The sequence below is a fragment of the Poecilia mexicana genome, unplaced genomic scaffold (assembly GCF_051168715.1).
Source record: "Poecilia mexicana isolate PSO_F unplaced genomic scaffold, ASM5116871v1 scaffold_20, whole genome shotgun sequence".
NCBI classification, from domain to species: domain Eukaryota; kingdom Metazoa; phylum Chordata; class Actinopteri; order Cyprinodontiformes; family Poeciliidae; genus Poecilia; species Poecilia mexicana.
The window spans coordinates 1995758-2014382 of record NW_028263389.1 but is presented as its reverse complement, the minus strand read 5'-3'; the positions used below and the strand labels follow the sequence as shown (position 1 = coordinate 2014382).

Below are 18625 nucleotides of genomic sequence, written 5' to 3'. Positions count from 1 at the left end.
CAATGTTTTCCTGCTTTATCCAGGCGAAGACTAGTATTTAAATACGTTTGCCATCACTGTCTGGTCAGAACACAAAAGAGTGGTGATTTTAACCCAACTGACCCAAACTGTTAGCTCATACGAAAGAAAAATTGACATGATGTCCAGGAACGAGCCAAGAGCTACCAAGTGATCCAAGAGTCCAAGATGGAAGGATGGAGAGGAGGCCACTCCGACTAACAAAGGAACTGCTTCAAAAACCCTCAGGTGAAATATGCAAGCTTAGGCATGGGGGTGGTAGTATTAGTGGTACTGGTACATCACACAAGTGGAAGGACAAAGGAAGAATGTGGACTTGATTTGAGGCTTTATCTCAAACCAAAAGCTAGATGAACACGGGTTGGTGTTCTGGCAGCACAGTGATCCCAAACACACAAGAAAACTGGCAGGAAAGTATTAAGCTACTGGAGTAGCCTTGATCTCAACTCTTGGCTGAAATGTACGAGTCTGTCCCAAAACCAGGCAGCTTAACTGAGGTCTACCATTTGTCATACACAAATATCAAATATCCAGTTAAATTATTCCAGAAGCTTGTTGATGCCACTGAAATGTGTTTTGGTGAAGTCAAGTTTATTTGTCTAGAATATTTAAGCACTTTACACAATACAAACGTGACACAAAAATAAAGAGGAGTAATAAAAAAAAAATGTGATCCAGACTGGAATGTTCCAGTTATTATTGATCAAAGGGAACTCGAAGCAAATTGGCTTTTAGCCTTGATTTAAGGGAACTCTGTGTTTCAGCAGTTTTGTAGTTTTCTGTGAATTTATTCCAGATTTGTGGCGCATGGAAACTGAATGCTGCTCCTCCATGTTTGGTTCCAGGAATACAGAGGAGAACCAGAGACAGAAGACCTGTTGCTATGACAACAGCAGATCTTTAATGTATTTTGGTGCTAAGCTGTTCAGTGATTTATAAACTAACAAAAATTAAAACTGGAGCAATGTGGGTGAATCTGTTTGTCTATGGTGTATTTTCCTAGTTTTAGTGAGATCGCCAGCAGCAGCGTTTTGAATCAGCTGCAGCTGTTTGACTTTTTAGACAGACCTGTAAAGACACTGATGCAGTAATCAATAAAAGCATGAATGAGTTTCTCTTCATCTTATTGGGACATTAATCCTCTAATCCTTGAAATGTTCTTCAGGTGATAGAAGGCCAACTTTGTAACTGTCTTTATGTGTCTCTGAAGGTTCAGGTCAGAGTCCATCACTACACCCAGATTTCGGGCCTCATCTCTAGTTTTTAATTGTAATAACTGAAGCTGCATGCTTCACTCCTGTTTAGGTCAAGAAATAATAACATCAGTTTTGTTTCTATTTAGCTGAAGAAAATGACGGCAATTTGTTCTACGCATCTACCCAGCGGTTGAATGGGTTCATGTTCACTTGTTGACATTGTAATGTAGACGGCTATGTTAGAGGTCTTTGGTGCAGCGTAGGCTCGCTTTCTTTTACAAGCTGCTGATTAATGCGCCGGTGAAAAGAACACAAAGTTCTCACAGTAGAAGCAGAATTTTCTGGGCATTTGCAACAATCTTGCTTGCATTAGCAGCTTCTTAGCCTTAAAGAGCAGCAGTGCTTCTCTATACAGTATGTACACATTTTGACACTGGAGGATTTGTGCAGAGTGTCCAGGACTTAGTGCAGTCTGCTGGTTTGAGGTCTGTCTGAAGATCCTTAACTGCTGTGAGGTAAAACAAAAGGAAAGTAAATTATTTCTGCTTACTGAAGTTATTTTGCCTCTTCCGTGTTTTTCCCTAGGGAAAGACAGAGTTCTTCAACAGAGAAACAGAGTGATGGAGCTTGATATGTTCTGGTACCTGTCATTGTCCTCTCCAATGGTATCAGACTGGCTGTTCTGCAGTAGCAGGGCTCTGTTGATGCCAATCAAGGGAGACGCTCCGGGCAGCTGGCCCGGTCTGATAGGCTTCACTGGGTTTGACAAAAAGACAGAACACATCAGTTGTAACATTTTAATCAAAAGAAGTTTGTTTAAACACACATTAAGGCACAATTAAACCAGCTATAAACCATTGCTTCTTCCCCGTCTGCCATCTTTGTTTAATTTGAACTCACATTTGGCCTTGAGAGGTTTTGCGAGATTTCCTGTCTGACATCTGAAAGTTGGTGAGTGAAATCAGTTTGTGTGTTTGAGTTTTATCGTCAAGTGTCTCGGGTTTTGAAAGTTGCCCGACAATTTTAAAAATAAGAAGTATTTCAGTATCTAATTAAAGACTTTGCTGTTTTTTTAGGGACTGATTTGAGTTGCTTTTTTGTAGAGAAAGCCAAAGTATGGGTCCAAAGAGTAGCTATATTTCCTGACAAATTTGCAACATGTGATTCTCTTCACTCTGGCTTCAGAAATATATACAGCTTACCTAAAACCTGACAGATCTACTACCTTAGGCTGCTACGTTACAGCGCCCCTGGCTGCTGATCATCAAATTACTATATTTTTGCCCACCTATGACCGCAGAGGCTCTCCTGCCCATGTTTTTGGGCTTGACCGTGTCCTTGATGCGCTCCATCTCTTCCTCGTAACGCTTCTTTTCGCGAGCTGCGCTCTCCTTGGCTTCTTTCAGGGCGGCCTCCAGCGCTTGGACCCGCGTCGCCGTGGCACGCAGGCGCTTCTCCATTTTGGGGATCTCACAGCGAAGGCTGGCGTTGTCTCTCACCAGCTGCAGAGAGAGAGAGAGAGAGAGAGAGAGAGAGAGAGAGAGAACTGTTAGAGAAAATGCTTCTAAAGGTGGAGACTGCTTGTATGAGAAGCTCGTGTGTGTGTGTGTGGGGGGGGGGGGTGCTGGGTGCTTGTGAGTTTTTACCTGCTTGTGAACTTTGGTGAGCTGCTCAAGGTTGCTCTCCAGGAAGCTGATCTTTTGTTTCTGAGCAGCGCAGGTTTCTGAGTCATCCATGTCCTGCCCATTCTGTCCAAACATATCAAAGAGTTTTAACTTTTATTTAAAAAAAAATAATGTTTTAGACATATTTGTTAAAACCCTCACTGTGTCGTGACAGTTCAGTATGAGACAGATAATCTGTGAAAAGATGGAGTTTTGTCTGAAGAAATGAACTACTCCCAATCAAAAACAACCAATCAGAGCCATGAGGCGGGTCTCAGTGCTGTTAATCAGACCCATGTACTCGCTGCTAAATGTACTAATGGTGCAGAAACATCTCACCATTACAGGAAAAACTCTTACTGGTTGTTGTTGGTGACTATGCCAGCTAACTGCCTTAGCATTCACAACAGACTCTGCTAGCTCACCGTAGCAGACAAAAAGGGCCCGCCTCCTGACTCTGATTGGCTGTTTCTAGACACCACTGGGAGATAACAAAGGATCTTGATTTTTTTCACAGATTATCTGCCTCATATGTGACAATTTCAACAAATATATAAAAGAAATATCTATTTTCTTTATAACAGTTTTAAGTTTTAACCTTTAAGTTTGTCACATTTTGGCACATTACAATCCTAAACCCCAATCTATTTATTTTACACAACTGCAAACCTATCAGGCTGAGCCTTTAAAGCCGACACTAAATCTGAGGCTAAAGGACATGATTAGTAGCAGATTTGCATTTTTGTGCGAGTGAACGGGAAAAGCCTGGATGTGCCTCTTTTCATCTCGCCACCATCTGCCCCGGGCTGACGGCTGAAGATGAGCGCCACGCTGAAGCCCCGGGCCCCTGATTTACATCCGCTACCTTTAAAGAATCAGATGGCCTACTTATCGCAGAAGCTCTCTGTTGTGTTCCCTGGACTCATTAAAAAACCATCAGGGTGCAAATGAAGCTCAGCACCACAGCAGCGCAAAATTGGAAGAAGTTTCGTCTGATCGCTGATGATGATGATGATCGCCACGTGGAAATGGCATGTTGGTGGCTTTCAACCAGCAGGCAGCATGCGTGTTTTGGTCTAAAGATGAAACAGAACATGACAAGTTCTACCTTTCTTACTCTTCTGGATAAATCCTGTACGAAAAGCCTCCGCAAACTGTGGAGTGTCTGCAGCTCCCGAGCCTGAAAAAAGAAGGTGGCAGAAAAGATTAAGCTGTATGTCTTGTCCATTATTAGACCTCATAGACAATCAATTCATATCTTCCTTCTCTCCTTATCCTCCTTCATTGTCTATCTGGAGTAGTCATTGGGAAAGACGCTGGCAACACCCTGGTGACCCCGGATAATTAAATGTTCAGGGTGAACATAACCATCAAAAGGCCTCAGGTCTCCATCCATTGTTCCTCACCATCTTTTCGTGCACTTCTGAGTTTTTAATGCACTTCTGAGAACAATGGACTTGAATGAATCTGTTCTCAATAGTCACATAGACACACACACTTATTGGCACCTCTGCTAAAGAAGTGTATAGAAACCCCCAACACAGGCTAGCATAATCTCACACTGAAACACTAAACTAATTATTTCTATTAAATGTATTCGGAGGCAGAAACATCCAAGAAAAATCAGCACAGTTATTGGTGCTTCTAATAATCGCTTCAAATGAATGTAACAAGAAGTTATTTTGATCAGAAATATGTACTAAGTAAATTTGTATCCTATAATGGAGGTAATAACTGACCACAGTCTCCTCCAGTCCTTTCAGGTCCTGCCTGGCCTGCTCTCGTCTGTCCTGTAGCAGCCTGCAGAGCAACAGTCAGGTTATTACCACCTACAGGTTGTCATGCCGACAGCAACAGCTTCCCTTCTGACCAAACAACAACGTTTACGTGAGCTCCTGCAGCTGGCGGCTCTTCTCCTGGTCGGCTGCTTTCAGCTTCTCGTGCTCCACTTTCAGCCTCTCCTGCTCCAGCACGATCTCCTGGTTGGAGCTGCAGGGACCGCAGGAACACATTCAGCACAGCTGCACGTTCTCTAACAACAGAGGGAGGTTTTCAGACGTCGCTCTTACTCCTGCAGCTCCGTGATCAGCTTCTCCTTGCTGTCCAGTTCGTCTCTCAGGCTGCTGATCTGCTTCTGATGGGCCTCTCGGTGAGACTGGATCTGCTTCTCCACAGCCTCCTGGACACACACATGTGTGCAAACACACACAACACACGTGGTTACATGTCACAGCAAGGTTAAGAAGTGAAGGCGTAGAGGCGTAGAATACCTTGACTTCATTGGCGGACTGGATCTCATTCTCTTTCTCCATGGCATTTACTTTCTCTGAAAAAAAAAGAAGTAATTTTGCAGAAACTTCACCAAAATTTGGTGAACCTTTTCTGTGTTGATTATGATGTTTTGGATCTGTGTTTTGTTGAAAGACTCATTTTAACAGGAACACAAGTTGTAGCAAGATAATAAAGTTGTAGTAATTCAAGATGAGTCATAATATTAATATGAGAATAAATATTACCAGAAAATGGTTGCATATTAGGAGAATGGGGAAGTAATTTTACGAGAATAATAACAAATACAACTACTTACTTTCCTTTCATTAAAACTCCCTTTTTTCTTGTAGTTTTACAGCTTTCTTCTGATAATATTGTGTCTTTATTCTAATACAACAACTTTATGTCACAGTATTCTAACTTTATTCTCCTAGTTTCAATGAAACCTCAATGAAATTACCATTTTCTGGTAATATTTATTCTCATATTAATATTATGACTCATCTTGTGTAGGGCTGATGCATGATTACCCTTCCCACACGGATGGACCCAATTGAACCTCAATCTCTTACATCTGACCACCAATGGAGATTTAAATATTTGGCCTCTATTACAAATTGTTTAATGCATCTAAATTTAATTGTAACCAAAGGGGGCACATTTTTCTGGCCCCCCGATTTATCTCAGTCAAGTCGTTCTAATCTTGACTTTCCGTCAAATGGCGTCACGTAAACTGTGTCTGAGTTTGAAGCTAACCCAGTTTCGCTGACGCTCACCCTCAGCTCTGATCCTGACGATCTCGTCGTTCAGAAGGTCCACGTTCTCCTCCAGCTGTCTCTTCTTGTGCTCCACATTCTGGAGGCTGTCTGTCAGGGACTTGATCTTAGCCTCGTACTGACCGCCGGCAGGAGAGGAGAGACAACACACACGGTACACACACAAACATTCTCCATGAATGCTTGTTTTAAACGCACCCCTAAAATGTTATATCTGCGGACAAGTTTGGCGTATGACCATAAGATCTGAACGGTGCGTTACTGTAGCGACGGCGTGCGTGATCGTGGATGGATGGAGCAGCGGTTACCTGGGAGACACGGAGCTTGCAGGCGGTCAGGTCGCTCTCCGTCTCCTCCAGCTTCTGGCTTCTCTCGGCCTGGCTGCTCTCCAGCTGTTTGCTGCGCTTCACCATGGTCTTCACCTCGGCCTTCATCTTGCTGATGTAGAGCCGGGCCACGGTGAACTCCTCATCGATGAGCCCGCTGCTCTCCTGTTGCTGAGAGGTTAAGAAACGGCACATTGTGGCTTCGGTGTACAACGGGTACCGTTAACTGGGTGTGTGTTTCGATGGAAGTAGCAGCAGTGCTGTCGGTGCTGATATGAAGGGTTTGTATGTCTGCAGATAAATATTTTTGCATGTTTTTTTAAAACAAACAGCAAAATCACAGGAAATGTCACTTGTGCAAGTTTAATCTGATATAACTTATAGCTGACTAACAGATAACAGAAGCTATAGTAGCAAACGCACGCAACACTGGATGTCTAAGTCATGTACACGCCTCTGCTTTTGTCTGTTATCCTGCTAAACTCAGATACATGAAACAGTAGAAAAGTGTTGTATTTAGAACACGTCTGAGCTCCTCTTTCAGCCAGTTTTGAACACGTGAACCAGATTATCATCATGTTATTGTTTTCTTAACCTGCTGCATCCAAATAGGTATTTTCAGATGGAGACATGCTTTGTAAATCAGCCCTTTCCTTTTTGTCTTCCATGTGAACAGTGTTACATTTGTATTATGTCCTTCATCAGGGATTTTAGTGTGTGGCCTGAGCCCAATTAGGAGACTTCCATAACAATCAACTACTAATTGCAGTTCTGGGTCGTTGATTTGACCCAGCTCCCGGTAATGTTTAACCATGAGCTATCTGAAATGCATGAAAAAAATATTAAAGGAGCGCCATCTTGTGGCCTAGAAAATACTCTGCCTTTCAAAATTATTCACATCTTTAACAGGCAGCATTTTGTGTTTCCAGGCACATAGTGCTATTTTACAGCACAACCAAGAAACTATGCTAACTTCAGTTGTTATAAGAATGGTGTATACATGGAATATTACTTACAAGAAATTTGACTTTGTAATTTAACGCCTTGAAATTGGGTTTCTGTCTTTTTAAAAACTCCTGCTCTTTCTGAAACTCCACATTAAGGAAGTCATCACAACATGGCTTCTCTGTTAACACCTTAACAATGTTTTTACCAACATTGAGAAGCAGCTCCTATAATGAGCTCAACAGATGAACACTTCCTCCAGGTGCTTGCTAATTGCTGCTGGCTAGTCTGAAGGAGCACAGTGCTCTAAGGGGTGGAAGCTTGGAAGCTGCAGCTCCAAGGAGGAGCTTTGTCCTCAAAGGCACAGCTAGGTCCACCCAGGTGTTTTGCATAGTTGAGTGGTTGCCATGGAGATTACAGGATTTCTCAAACATGCATGAAAGAATCAAAGCAACACTCCAGGTTTATTTTTGATGAAGTATTAACACTATAACATGATATAAAGCTAAAAAAAAAACCGATTTTCTGTCAAACATAGGGAGAACATTTTCTAGAGTTTTTTGTAAATCTCTTCTAATTCAGAAGTTTGAAAAACACAGAAATGTTCTTGTAATGTGAAAACGAGGGACACACCTTCATGTCATTGCTTCCCACTGCGATGCCAATCTCAGCCAGGTCTTTCAGCAAGCACGACATCATCTCAGTGACCCTCTTCTTCTGGTGGTTGGTCATCTCCTTCAACTTCTGTAGCTCCGAGTCAATGGAAGCCAAGGAGCTCTGAGGATGGATGGAGGCGGTAACAGTCAGTGTGAGGAAGAGAGTTCCCGGCAGCACTCCAAACACCTGAGGCCGAGACTGCCTTACAGACTTCTGGTTCAGCTCCTCGCTAAGCGCCTCAAACTCCTTGGTTTTGTCCTCAACCTCCTGGCTCTTCTGGTCGTAGTTGACAGCCAGCTCCTCCAGCGCCTGCAGCACCTCCTTCACCTCCTCCTTGGAGGCTTCGTTCTCAGCCAGCAGCCGGTTCAGCTCCGTCTGCAGGGTGTTGTGGTCGCTGCGGGAGGACTCCAACAGCTGACGGGGTGGGGGGGAGGAAAAGGATGTTCACTGTGATGTGAATCCCAGGATTCACACTGGGTCAGGAGAGGAGAGAGGGAGAGAGAGAGAGAGAGAGAGAGAGAGAGAGAGAGAGAGAGAGAGAGAGAGAGAGAGAGAGAGAGAGAGAGGCATCACCTCTTCCTGATCCAGCAGCTGCTGCTTCAGCTTCTCCACCTCCTGGGACTGCTGGTTGATCTCATCGTCCTGGAGAGCAGAAAGATACAAAACAAGTCATCCAATAATCTGGTAGTTGCAGGAGCAGCATCCTGCAACATTTAGATGTCACTCTACTTCAGCACACCTGGTTCCAATATTAGCTCATTAGCAGAGCTCTGTACAGCTTGACTGCATGCTAGTAACGCAATTTCACCATTTTATTCCAGTTTGTAGGACAAGGCACGAAGGTGTATCGATAAATCGGCCAGCTGATAAATCAGCCCCAATTTCCTTAATTTTGGATGATCGCCTGTTGCTCAAATGTGAAGCCGATCTTATTCATCAATCTTATTTACGTCAGCAAAGGTCTAAAAATCAACCACTGTCCTGTTCTGTTCTCCTGGGGGAAAGGTTTGACTGTTAGCCAGGTAATGTCTGTACGCTCACAATTAACAAAAGTTATCCCACTGTTGCCAACTCAGCAATTTTTTTTGCTATATTTTTCGGAGAAAAAATTGGTATCTGACAAAATCGGAAAATCAGGTTTCTTAAAGATCAGTGATCGACCAGAAAACTGCAATCGGTGCACCCCTACATCTAAAAGTTGCAGGACTCTGGATCTAGAAGACTCCAATTTGAGATCACTGCTTTACTTATTTTTAGAAGCCAGTTGTGCCATCTGCTGTCAAGAAGAAATACTGCACCAGCTACTGACTCCAAACCATACAGAAATCTCAACTTTGTTTTCCCTAATGTTCCTGGACTGTTTTCTGTGGGTCTTGGGTCGTTGACAGGCAGTGAGCCAGAACAGTTACCTTGTCGTCCAGCTCCTTGTACAGCTTGGCCATTTCTGCTTCGTACTTCTCCTTCTCTGGACCTGTGAGAGCCACTCCGGGCAGGCTGCCCAGGGAAGGCTTGGGCGCAGCCTTATCATTGTTGTTGAGAGCAGCATCCAGTGACACCACCTCAGCTTTAGCCTTTTCTTTGTCAAACTGCTCCTCCACTGGCACGCTCTCTCCTGCAGGGGGCAGCAGAGGCGTCATGTTCTTGTGTTAAGTGAGAATGAGATTGGTCCCGGTCTCGCCATGGCCGCATTTTAAGGAGAACTGCTGTGATTTTGCTCATGACACTGCGTGGAGACAAAGGATGCTTTGTTTTGGACCTAAAAATAAACCAGTGTGTGACTCAGATTCAGAGTGAATTGACAGGAATACCCTGTGTGCATGACTGAAGAGCTTCTCCCTCTACACACTCTAAAATCTTCTGAGTTCATTCTTTAATCCGACAGTTTAGTTCATGCTGGTAGGACAGACATTAGATCAAACATTGTGACTCAATTTTCTGGGTTTGAGAAGAGACCAGAAGGAGCCTCATCATTCTTTACAGATGAACTTTGTTAAACTTCTGCAACCAATTAAGAAATGTTAGCTGGTGATCTGATGCTGTTTCTTCAATATTAATGTGAGCGGGTCATATTAATCACTTTAGTTTACTTCAGAGAGATTCTTCACTTAAAACAGTCCTCCGTCTGTTTATTGGTTAGCATGAGCTATTGCTAACAGTGTTCAAAATTCACATTTTGACCAAAGAATAAAACTTAAAGTCAATATATACAGGCTATTTTTATGTTTCAGATTAAATATGAATTCTGACAAATCCAGTTTGTCAAATCTTATTTACCATAATTTTTGTTTGGACTATGAATCGTTCTTTTCAGCCCACCCTTTGAGTAGCACAAGCTAATGCTAACTATGTTCAACATTCATATGTCGACCAAAGAATATGCCTTACAGTGTATATAGGCAGGCTATATTTTATGTTTTAGATTGTATGAATTCCGCCAAATCATTTGTCCAATCAGTTTCTTTCAGATTATAAATCATTCTTTTCAACCCACTCTTTGCTACTGTTAGCCTTAGGGATTAGTTTTGGATTAAAATTAAAACCTAATGTTGGGCGATCAGGTGAAAAAAAAAAATCACATTATTTTTCTTCACATTGTAATTTTAAATGAACAATTCAGATTCTAAGGTAGCAGTTACTAAGAACATTTACCTACTCACAGATATAAAAAATATTTTAAAAAAAAATTGCAGCTTGGATTGCAGCTGAGATACTTTGGCGCAATGCTACTTGACACGCTATTGGCTGGCGTTTGCAAAGCAGCGCCAATGCTTGGTGCTAATTGGTCAAATCCCAAAGAGTGGTGATATGGAAGACTGTAGATGTTAGCTTCTGTGGAAGTGCTAAAATAGTTTCCACTGTGCATATCAATGCATTGATATATAATAAGCTAAACCGTCATTATAAGTTAATCTCATGCTCTGCTAGAAGCAAATGTCTAAAAATAAAGATGGACTTTGAGCAAAGACTTAAAAATCTGAACAGCCTCAGTGGTTTGGATATGAAAAGGTAAACTATTCCAAAGTTTAGGGCTACAAATAGCAAAGTCCCAAACAAATATGTTTTAGTACAACCATAAAATAGTGCAAATCAAGTCTACACTACTTCTTAAAGTATCTTCTCCATCTTTTAAAAGTTCTTTAATAATGGTAGGCTGAGAACAGTGTGAGAGGTAAACTTTACAGCCCTCCTTCATATTTTTTCTAAAATTTCCTGGCAGTAGTCAAACACTCAAATCCTGAAAGACTACTCTCATGAATTCACATTAAACTATAATATAGCCAAGGTAGATGCATACCACTGATGCCTGTTGATGCATATTCTATGTATACCAAGTATTGTGTTGCCACCATCTAGTGAACACTCATGTCTATTTTAGCTCATACTCAGTAGGTTAGGGTTAGGTTCCAGGCCACGCCAATCACACTTCATGTTAATCCACAGCCATAATGCACCTCAGCAGCTGTTCAGCATTCAAGACATTGGGTTATTTTTCAGATCAACAGTTATTAAGAGTCTAATTTTACCAAACCATAGAGTTACAGCAATTTTAAATGAATTCTGCCTGTCTTTCATCCTCATGCTTCACACACCAGCAGCAGTGTATTCAACACGTAAAAGGACAGTGTTTTGGAGCTGCTGGCCCTCACCTTTCCTCCAGCGATTGAGCTCCGTCTCCAGCCAGGTGATGGTGGTCCTCAGAGTCTTGTTCTTCTCTTTCTCCTTCTCCCACTTCTTCTTCCACTGCTCTGCAGTCAGCTCCACATTCAGACTCACCGTGTTTTTGATCGTCTTTGCCCTGTTGAGAAAAGTCACAGTTTTCATTCATGGCGTGAGTAACCGAGTCTATCCCAAAGTTGTTTTTGTTTTTTGTTTTAGCCAAGTCCTTTTCCATAAGCACCTTCTTGACTGTTGAGGGAAAAAAATGCAACTCTTCATGAAACCAAACAATACAAGACAGCCTGTCTGTGTATGCCTCTGTACCTCTGTCCAAACAGCAGAGTGGACCTGGTCTCTGCGTCATTAAAAGCAGAAGGTGAGCAGCAGATGACCATAGTTGTCCGACAGTTTCCTCCCAGGGAGTCCTGCAGGATCCTGGTCATCTTACTGTCTCTGTACGGTACGTAGCTCTGGAACCAAGAGGGAAACATAAACAGCTGTAATTGTTGAGCTTTACATAATGTCATAGGTAGCGGTAATTTAAACTACATACGTGTTCTGCCACAAGTCAATCCAATCAGAAAGAAAATGTAAAAAAAAATACATGCTTCCATCGTAACACAGTGGAGGGTGTCGTAGCTGGAGCTACAATAAGCCCTTTAATAAAGTCAGCTGACCTTTGTTATGATTACAGAAAGTCTGGCCTTTTAAACCAAAACATAAAACAGTTCCTGCAGTTTTTTAAGATTTTGAATGTTTGAAAATTCAGCCAAAATCAACAGAGACTTACATTTTTTCCACGCTAATGCGTAATAGTGAGTTTACTGCTAATTTTTGATACAAAATGGTCAAAAACATTGGGTTTGAGTGAGTTCTAACTCACACCTGCAGGTGGCAGTGTTTCTTCCTTCTACAACACTGCTGCCTCAGCATTACCTGATGTAAAGTTAGAGTCCGCAATCACTACAGGTGACAAACACACGCCGTAATACAATCCAGCTTAGCAAACTGAACTAATCTCAGTCCAAACCCAGCTGCTCTGTGAAGGCCTCAGAGGTTAGTTAGAGAATATTAGAGAGCAAACGGCATCATGAAGACTGAGGCTGTTTAAAGCAGTGTTAGGTTATGAAACAATATCGCAGACAGTGAACACCTCCATCATCTGGATATCCTGTGTGAGCTGTCTCACCGAGCCCTCCGCCAGAGCAGAGATGACGTTACCCAACGACGACAGGGACTTGTTGATCATCTTCGCTTCATCCAGAACTGTTCCCTCTGCTCCGGTTTTACCCACCTGCCAAGAAAATAAACCCAAGGAGCCTCATTAATCTCTCTGTCTGTGAAAAAAATGTCTTGCAACAAATCAATTTTATGACAATGCTATAATTGAGGGGGGAATCTTACTTTTTCACTCCCTGCCAGATCGACGAGGTAGAGTTTGCCGGTCAGCTTCTGCTCAGTCTGGGTGTTTTCCTGCTTGATGTTGATGAGGAAGATGCTGTGACTCCGGGAGCTGTGCTCGTTCATGTCTGAGGGGGACAGAGACAAACTGAGCAATATCCAGAAAAATGACGAGACACTAATGGGGGAAATATTGAGGTATTCAGATGTTGTTCAAGGAGCTCAAACCTTGAACAACATGTAATTTAAAGTTGCATCTAAAACTAGCTAACCCTCATTGCAAAGTAAGTTTGCTTTGAGAGTTTACAGTATCAATATATGCTTCATTCTTCCTCCTCCAGATACGTACAAATTAATCCCCCTGAAAATCATCCAAAAACATATCCAACTTATCTATAAAATTTATGCCAAGTTGCGTTTTTGGTGTGCATCTTACAGTTGAGGCATGGAAACCTCTAGTGTTTTGTATTTTCCCCATCAAATGGAAAGTAATGGTTTTCTCTTTCTGCCACCAGGTGGTGGAGACACTTTTTTTTTCCAACTATAAACTTAGAAATTAATCCTCCAACTGGCCTATGCTGTATTTTTGTGTCATTTCACATATTTTTAGTGAGACGATGACCTATTATCTGAACTTTACATGGTGTAAAATGTCATCAACAGCCTAAATATCTGAGCTGATCTATCTCAAGCACACCTGATGCGTTTAATCAGGGGCTTCGTTAGCTGAGTCCACCTGTGATTTGAGATGTTTGAGTATTCTGTTACAGTAGTCATGGAAATTACCCTTTCTATGACTACTGCAAGTGCAGCAGTGTTGATTTTGGATCAAATCCTTGGAATCTTAGATTTATTTAACTATTTAACCTGTTTTTATGTAATCTATTTGTTCTAAACATCCGAACAGTTGTGAATGTCAGCTATAAATATAATTAGTGCAACCTTAGTACGTATGTTGAATAAATTCTGGCATAGATGCCAAGCAGTGCAAGCATTTTAGCTTCTTGCTAAATTATTGTACTCCTTCTCCATATTTTTTTTTTCACATTACAAAAACAAATTTCAGTATATTTGGGGGAATTTTATTTGACAGACCAATACAAAATAGTGCATAGCAGTGATGTTTACAAAAAAATTGCGAGTTTTATTTTTACTTTTTAGGATAAATATCTGGTCTACAAAACAACAAAAAGTGTTACCAAAAAATCAGTATCAACTAAAGTCAGAATCATCAGGTCAGGCCTTTTAAGGATTGGCGATTGGCCAGAAAAGTGCAATCGGTGCACTCCTAGTGAAAAGCTGAATGGGTGTGGATACTTTTGCAAGGCACTAGTTACATCCCATTCCCCCCCCACAAAAAGACCAGGCACTCTCAAATTCACTATTCATTACATGTTAGAAAAAGTAAAGGAGTAAAGATTGCGGAGGTGGCCACTTGGCATTGAGTGTGGCGGCAGTCAGGAGACCCACTGAGGCTGAACCCATGAGAACCAGCAGCTCTGAAGGCGCTCAGTGTGCAAACTCACTTGTGACGGCCACGTGTCTGTTGTTTTTGCCTTCGTCTATGGCATCCATAACTTCATCGGGGCTGCACACGAAGCGTTCGGTACATCCCTGCGGACACAAAGGCACATCACAAAGAAGCACTGTGTTCAGCCACTGCACAGCCACACAGAGACCTGGTTATGAAGGGCGAGACCATGACATAGTGCAGGGGGAACCGTGGAGAAAAAGTGACTCCCGTTACTTCATCTTCCCTGTATTTCCAATCTTTCTCATCTGATCACATAAATGCTGAACTATTAATAGCTCAGGGCAACAAAAAAATGCCAATGAATCCAGGAGATGTCTCACCTTGACAAAGGGCACCCTGTTCTTGTCTTCATGCACTGAAAGGTTTGTCTTCGTTACTGTAGAGAAAAGTCAAGGTCAACACGGCTACAGTTAGTGTGCTGTCAGAAGGTAAAAGCATATTGAAGCAGGGCACAAGAAACCCAAACCCCTACCGTCCAACAAGTCTCGGATTTTGTCCAAATAGATTTCAAAATATGAAACCTGCCAAACAAAAGCTCTATAAGAGAAGCTTTACAAATTGTGACGATGTGAGCTCTTCGTTGTTTTATCGGGCGATTACATACTTTGATGTGGAACTCCGAGTTCTCATCCATGGAGTAAATGTAGTTGAAGATGTCTTGGACAATTCTAGGAATGATTCCCATCATTTCTGGGTCATGAAGTTTCCCCTTAGGAGGAAAATATTGAAAGAAAAAAGTGAGAAATGATGGCAGAATCCGCTAAGTGTCTGCTAAGTTTAGTCTACAGCACTGGAAGTGGGTTCCATCTTTTGCTTTTTTGTCCATCTTAAATGTTTCAGATCTACCAAATAATTTTAGAGAGTCTTCACACCTCATAGTCTGGTAGACTCGGTTCAACTGAGGACCAAACTTACATTTGTTACATTTTCAGCTGGTGAGGTTCACTTTCACACTGCACTGGCTCAAACATACCAAACCCTCTGAAAAACCTTTTTACCTCTTCGCCTATAGTGAGAACCACTGAAAGAAACAATGTAAAAACCTCTGGAGAAGATATGAGCGCAACTTCCTGACACCACTCCATTTTTGTTTGCATTTTGTCTTCGCAAAATGCAAACTGGTAGCCACAAAGAGAGGATGAAGTACTTCCATTCTGTAAGACAGAGGGGGCCAGCATGTGAAGTCATTGCATGTAAACCAGTCACATCAGCAAGAGGAACTCTTGTTTCAAATCCTGAACCATTTTGTCTTCACAAAATGGAAACAAAAATGGAGTGGTGTCAGATTTTAGCAGTTGGGGGATTTCTCTTTTGTCTTTAGCTAAAGACCAAGAGACATTTCTATGCAAATTAACTTTATTTGACACAGGTTCATCCAGTCGAGAAGGTTCCCCACTGTTCCATGTTTTCTTAACAGACATTGACTCTCACTGTTGTTCTCTGGAGTCCTAAAGCCCAAGACATGGTTTTGTTGCCATTTGCAGACTGATGGATGTCAATAACCTTGTTTTTCATCTGTAGTGCTTTTTTTGTTTGCCATATGTTGGATGATCTCAGATGTTTAAGTTGAAAGAGAAAAGCAAAAACAGAAGAAAAAGGCAACTACTGTTTTACAGCACAGCCCTTTGCATTACCTCCATTGTGTGTGTTTTTCCAGACGAAGTCTGCCCATAAGCAAATATTGTTCCGTTATATCCCTCCAGAACATCTGCAGAGTTTAGAAAACCCTTTCAGCACCAACTTTGAACTTGCAAGACTTTATTGTGTTGAACTAATATCAAGGCTTACCTTTGACGATCTTCAGAGCCACAGCGTTGTAGAACTGCACCTGAGTGGTGTTGGACTGGAACACGCGGTCAAAGTGGTACGGCTTCCCCTGGTAGTCACAAAGAGAGGATGAAGTACTTCCACTTTGTAAGACAGCATGTGAAGTCATTGCATGTAAACCAGTCACATCAGCAAGAGGAACTCTTGTTTCAAATCCTGAACCTTCATGCTACAAAGCAACACTGTGCAACCTCCCAAAATAACACACTTTCACCTTTTTTTTAATCTAAGAGGCATTTGGATTTTGAGCTACCTTCAGAACCAGCTTTCAACTTACCTTTACAATTACAATTAACTTGGTGTTTTTGGGTGTGTCTCTTAACAACTTTACAAACATTCATTCTTCTTTGAAAAACAGCTGAAGCTCAGTCAGACTGGATGGAGAGTTTCTGTGAACATCAATTATTTTAGCTTGTTTTGCTCCTCGTCTCAAACTAAGATGAAATAATTTTGGTTTTCAAAAGACCAAACTGCACGACGCCTGTTGACGTTCACCATATATAATATAATGACTGTGAAGGTAGAGGTAAAACAATTAGAGGCTATCTCTGCTGTCAGTCAAACTCAGTCCACAAGTTAAAACACAAGCTAACATGTCCTTGTGGTACTATTTGAATTTACCCTGCCTGTGAAAAGTGTTGACCCCCATGGATGTTTTACTCTTTTTATTGCTTTTACAAATAAACCAAAATTGAACAATATTTTTTTGACAAAACATTTTTACAAAAAACCCCTTTAATGTCAAACTGGCCAATTTTTGCTTGTAGTCCCACAATGGGTGGAATGGAAATCACCTGAATGCAGGAAGGTCCATTCACTGGTCTCTTGGTATTCCTGGCTGAATACCATGAAAATTAAAGGACATTCCAAGAAAATCAGAGAAAAAGTTATTAAAAAGTAGAAATCAAGCTGCTGTCCTCTTCACAGACTGGCTGTGAAGAAGGACACTAAAGAGAGAGGACGTCAGGTTACCATGACTACACTGAAGGAAACACAAGCTTATTCAGCTGAGAAGGGAGAAAACAACTGTTGGTTCTTGACCAGTCAAAGCTTTATGGGAGAGTGGCAACGAGAAAGGAACTGTTGAAGAAAAGTCATATCAAGTGCAGACTAGAGTTTGCCAAGAGGCACGTGGGAAAAATCCATGGTCGAGTGGAAGAAAGTTTTTTAATGTGATGAGACCAAAATGGAGCTTTTTGTCAGTTCAGACAAGATGCTATGAATTACGGACACCAGAACACTGCACATTGCCACAAACACACCACAAGCACGGTGGTGGAAGCATCAGCCTGTGGGAATCCCCATGCTAAACTTTGCAAAGTTTGAACACTTTTAAATGGAAGAATGGAGAAAAATTACAAACAGATCCACACAGACTCTGTGTTGTGATTGCAGCCAAAGTTACATCAACTAAATACTGACTTGAAAGGGGAGAATATTTATGCAGTCACTTATTTTATGTTAAATATTTATGCTTGACATTATGTTGTAGAAATCAGTTTTCAATTTGATATTTAAAGGGTTGTTTTTGTTAATGTTGCATTTTGTTGCTCATGACTGACTTGTAAAAGCAAAAAAAAATTTAACCACTGGGTGTGATGTGGTGGCGCAGGGGTTAAACACAACCCACATATGGAGGCCTTAGTCCTTGACGCAGCCGTCACAGGTTCGATTTCCGGCCTGACGACCTTTGCTACATGACTTCTCCCTTCTCTCATTACCCACTTTCCTCTCAATTAACTATTAAATAAAGGCCACTAGAGCCTGTATTTGATAAAGGCTCTAGACAGTACCTACCTACTAGACCGTAGGTAGACAGTACCTACGGTAGTTAACAGGCTGAACTAAAACATTTCTGTAATGAAGAGTGGGTCAAAATACTTCCACAACAATGGAAAACACTACAGTGTCTAATTCTTCATCATCCCTTAAAACGCTTTTGTCTGAACAACTGGTGATGATTGTTTAGAAATAAAATAAATTTCCCTTCATTCTTCATGGCTTCATTCAATGACATGTAAAGTAATTTTTGTTAAAAACAGTTTTTAGAAATTCAGACTAATAACAACGCCAACGGATACCATGTCTAATCCCAAAGTAGGCCGGGTTTTCATCACAGAAAGACAACTCCGTTCTTCAGTTCTGCACTCACTCACCGCAATCTGCACGCAGTCGTCTCCAATAAATTTGGGGATGTACTTGTCCCCCCGGGCCACCTCGGCGCTGTTCAGCGGCCTGAAGCGGCACACCACCTTGATGCTGCACTCTCCGGGGTCCGCCATGTCCGCTGCAGTAGATGGAGCGCCACAGGACCTGAAACAGAGCCGCTGCTCAGCCGCTGCTCAGCTGAAGA

The 18625-nt window shown here is 41.8% G+C and overlaps 1 protein-coding gene across 1 annotated transcript; it reads right to left on the bottom strand.

Annotated features, from left to right (window-relative positions):
• Positions 1–1713: 1713 nt before the first annotated feature.
• On the bottom strand, positions 1714–18625 carry LOC106915189 (kinesin-1 heavy chain-like). The gene is made up of 25 exons (XM_088001186.1): positions 18429–18625; positions 16234–16321; positions 16080–16153; positions 15050–15154; positions 14918–14966; positions 14766–14821; positions 14438–14525; positions 12915–13039; positions 12700–12804; positions 11835–11980; positions 11501–11649; positions 9263–9465; positions 8427–8495; positions 8061–8267; positions 7830–7973; positions 6234–6422; positions 5926–6043; positions 5149–5204; positions 4948–5057; positions 4766–4867; positions 4618–4678; positions 3987–4058; positions 2861–2962; positions 2503–2716; positions 1714–1970 (listed from the first exon to the last, which is right to left on the bottom strand). Exons 1-25 carry the CDS (start codon positions 18552–18554, stop codon positions 1816–1818), a joined length of 2913 nt encoding a protein of 970 aa, XP_087857312.1. The 5' UTR covers positions 18555–18625; the 3' UTR covers positions 1714–1815.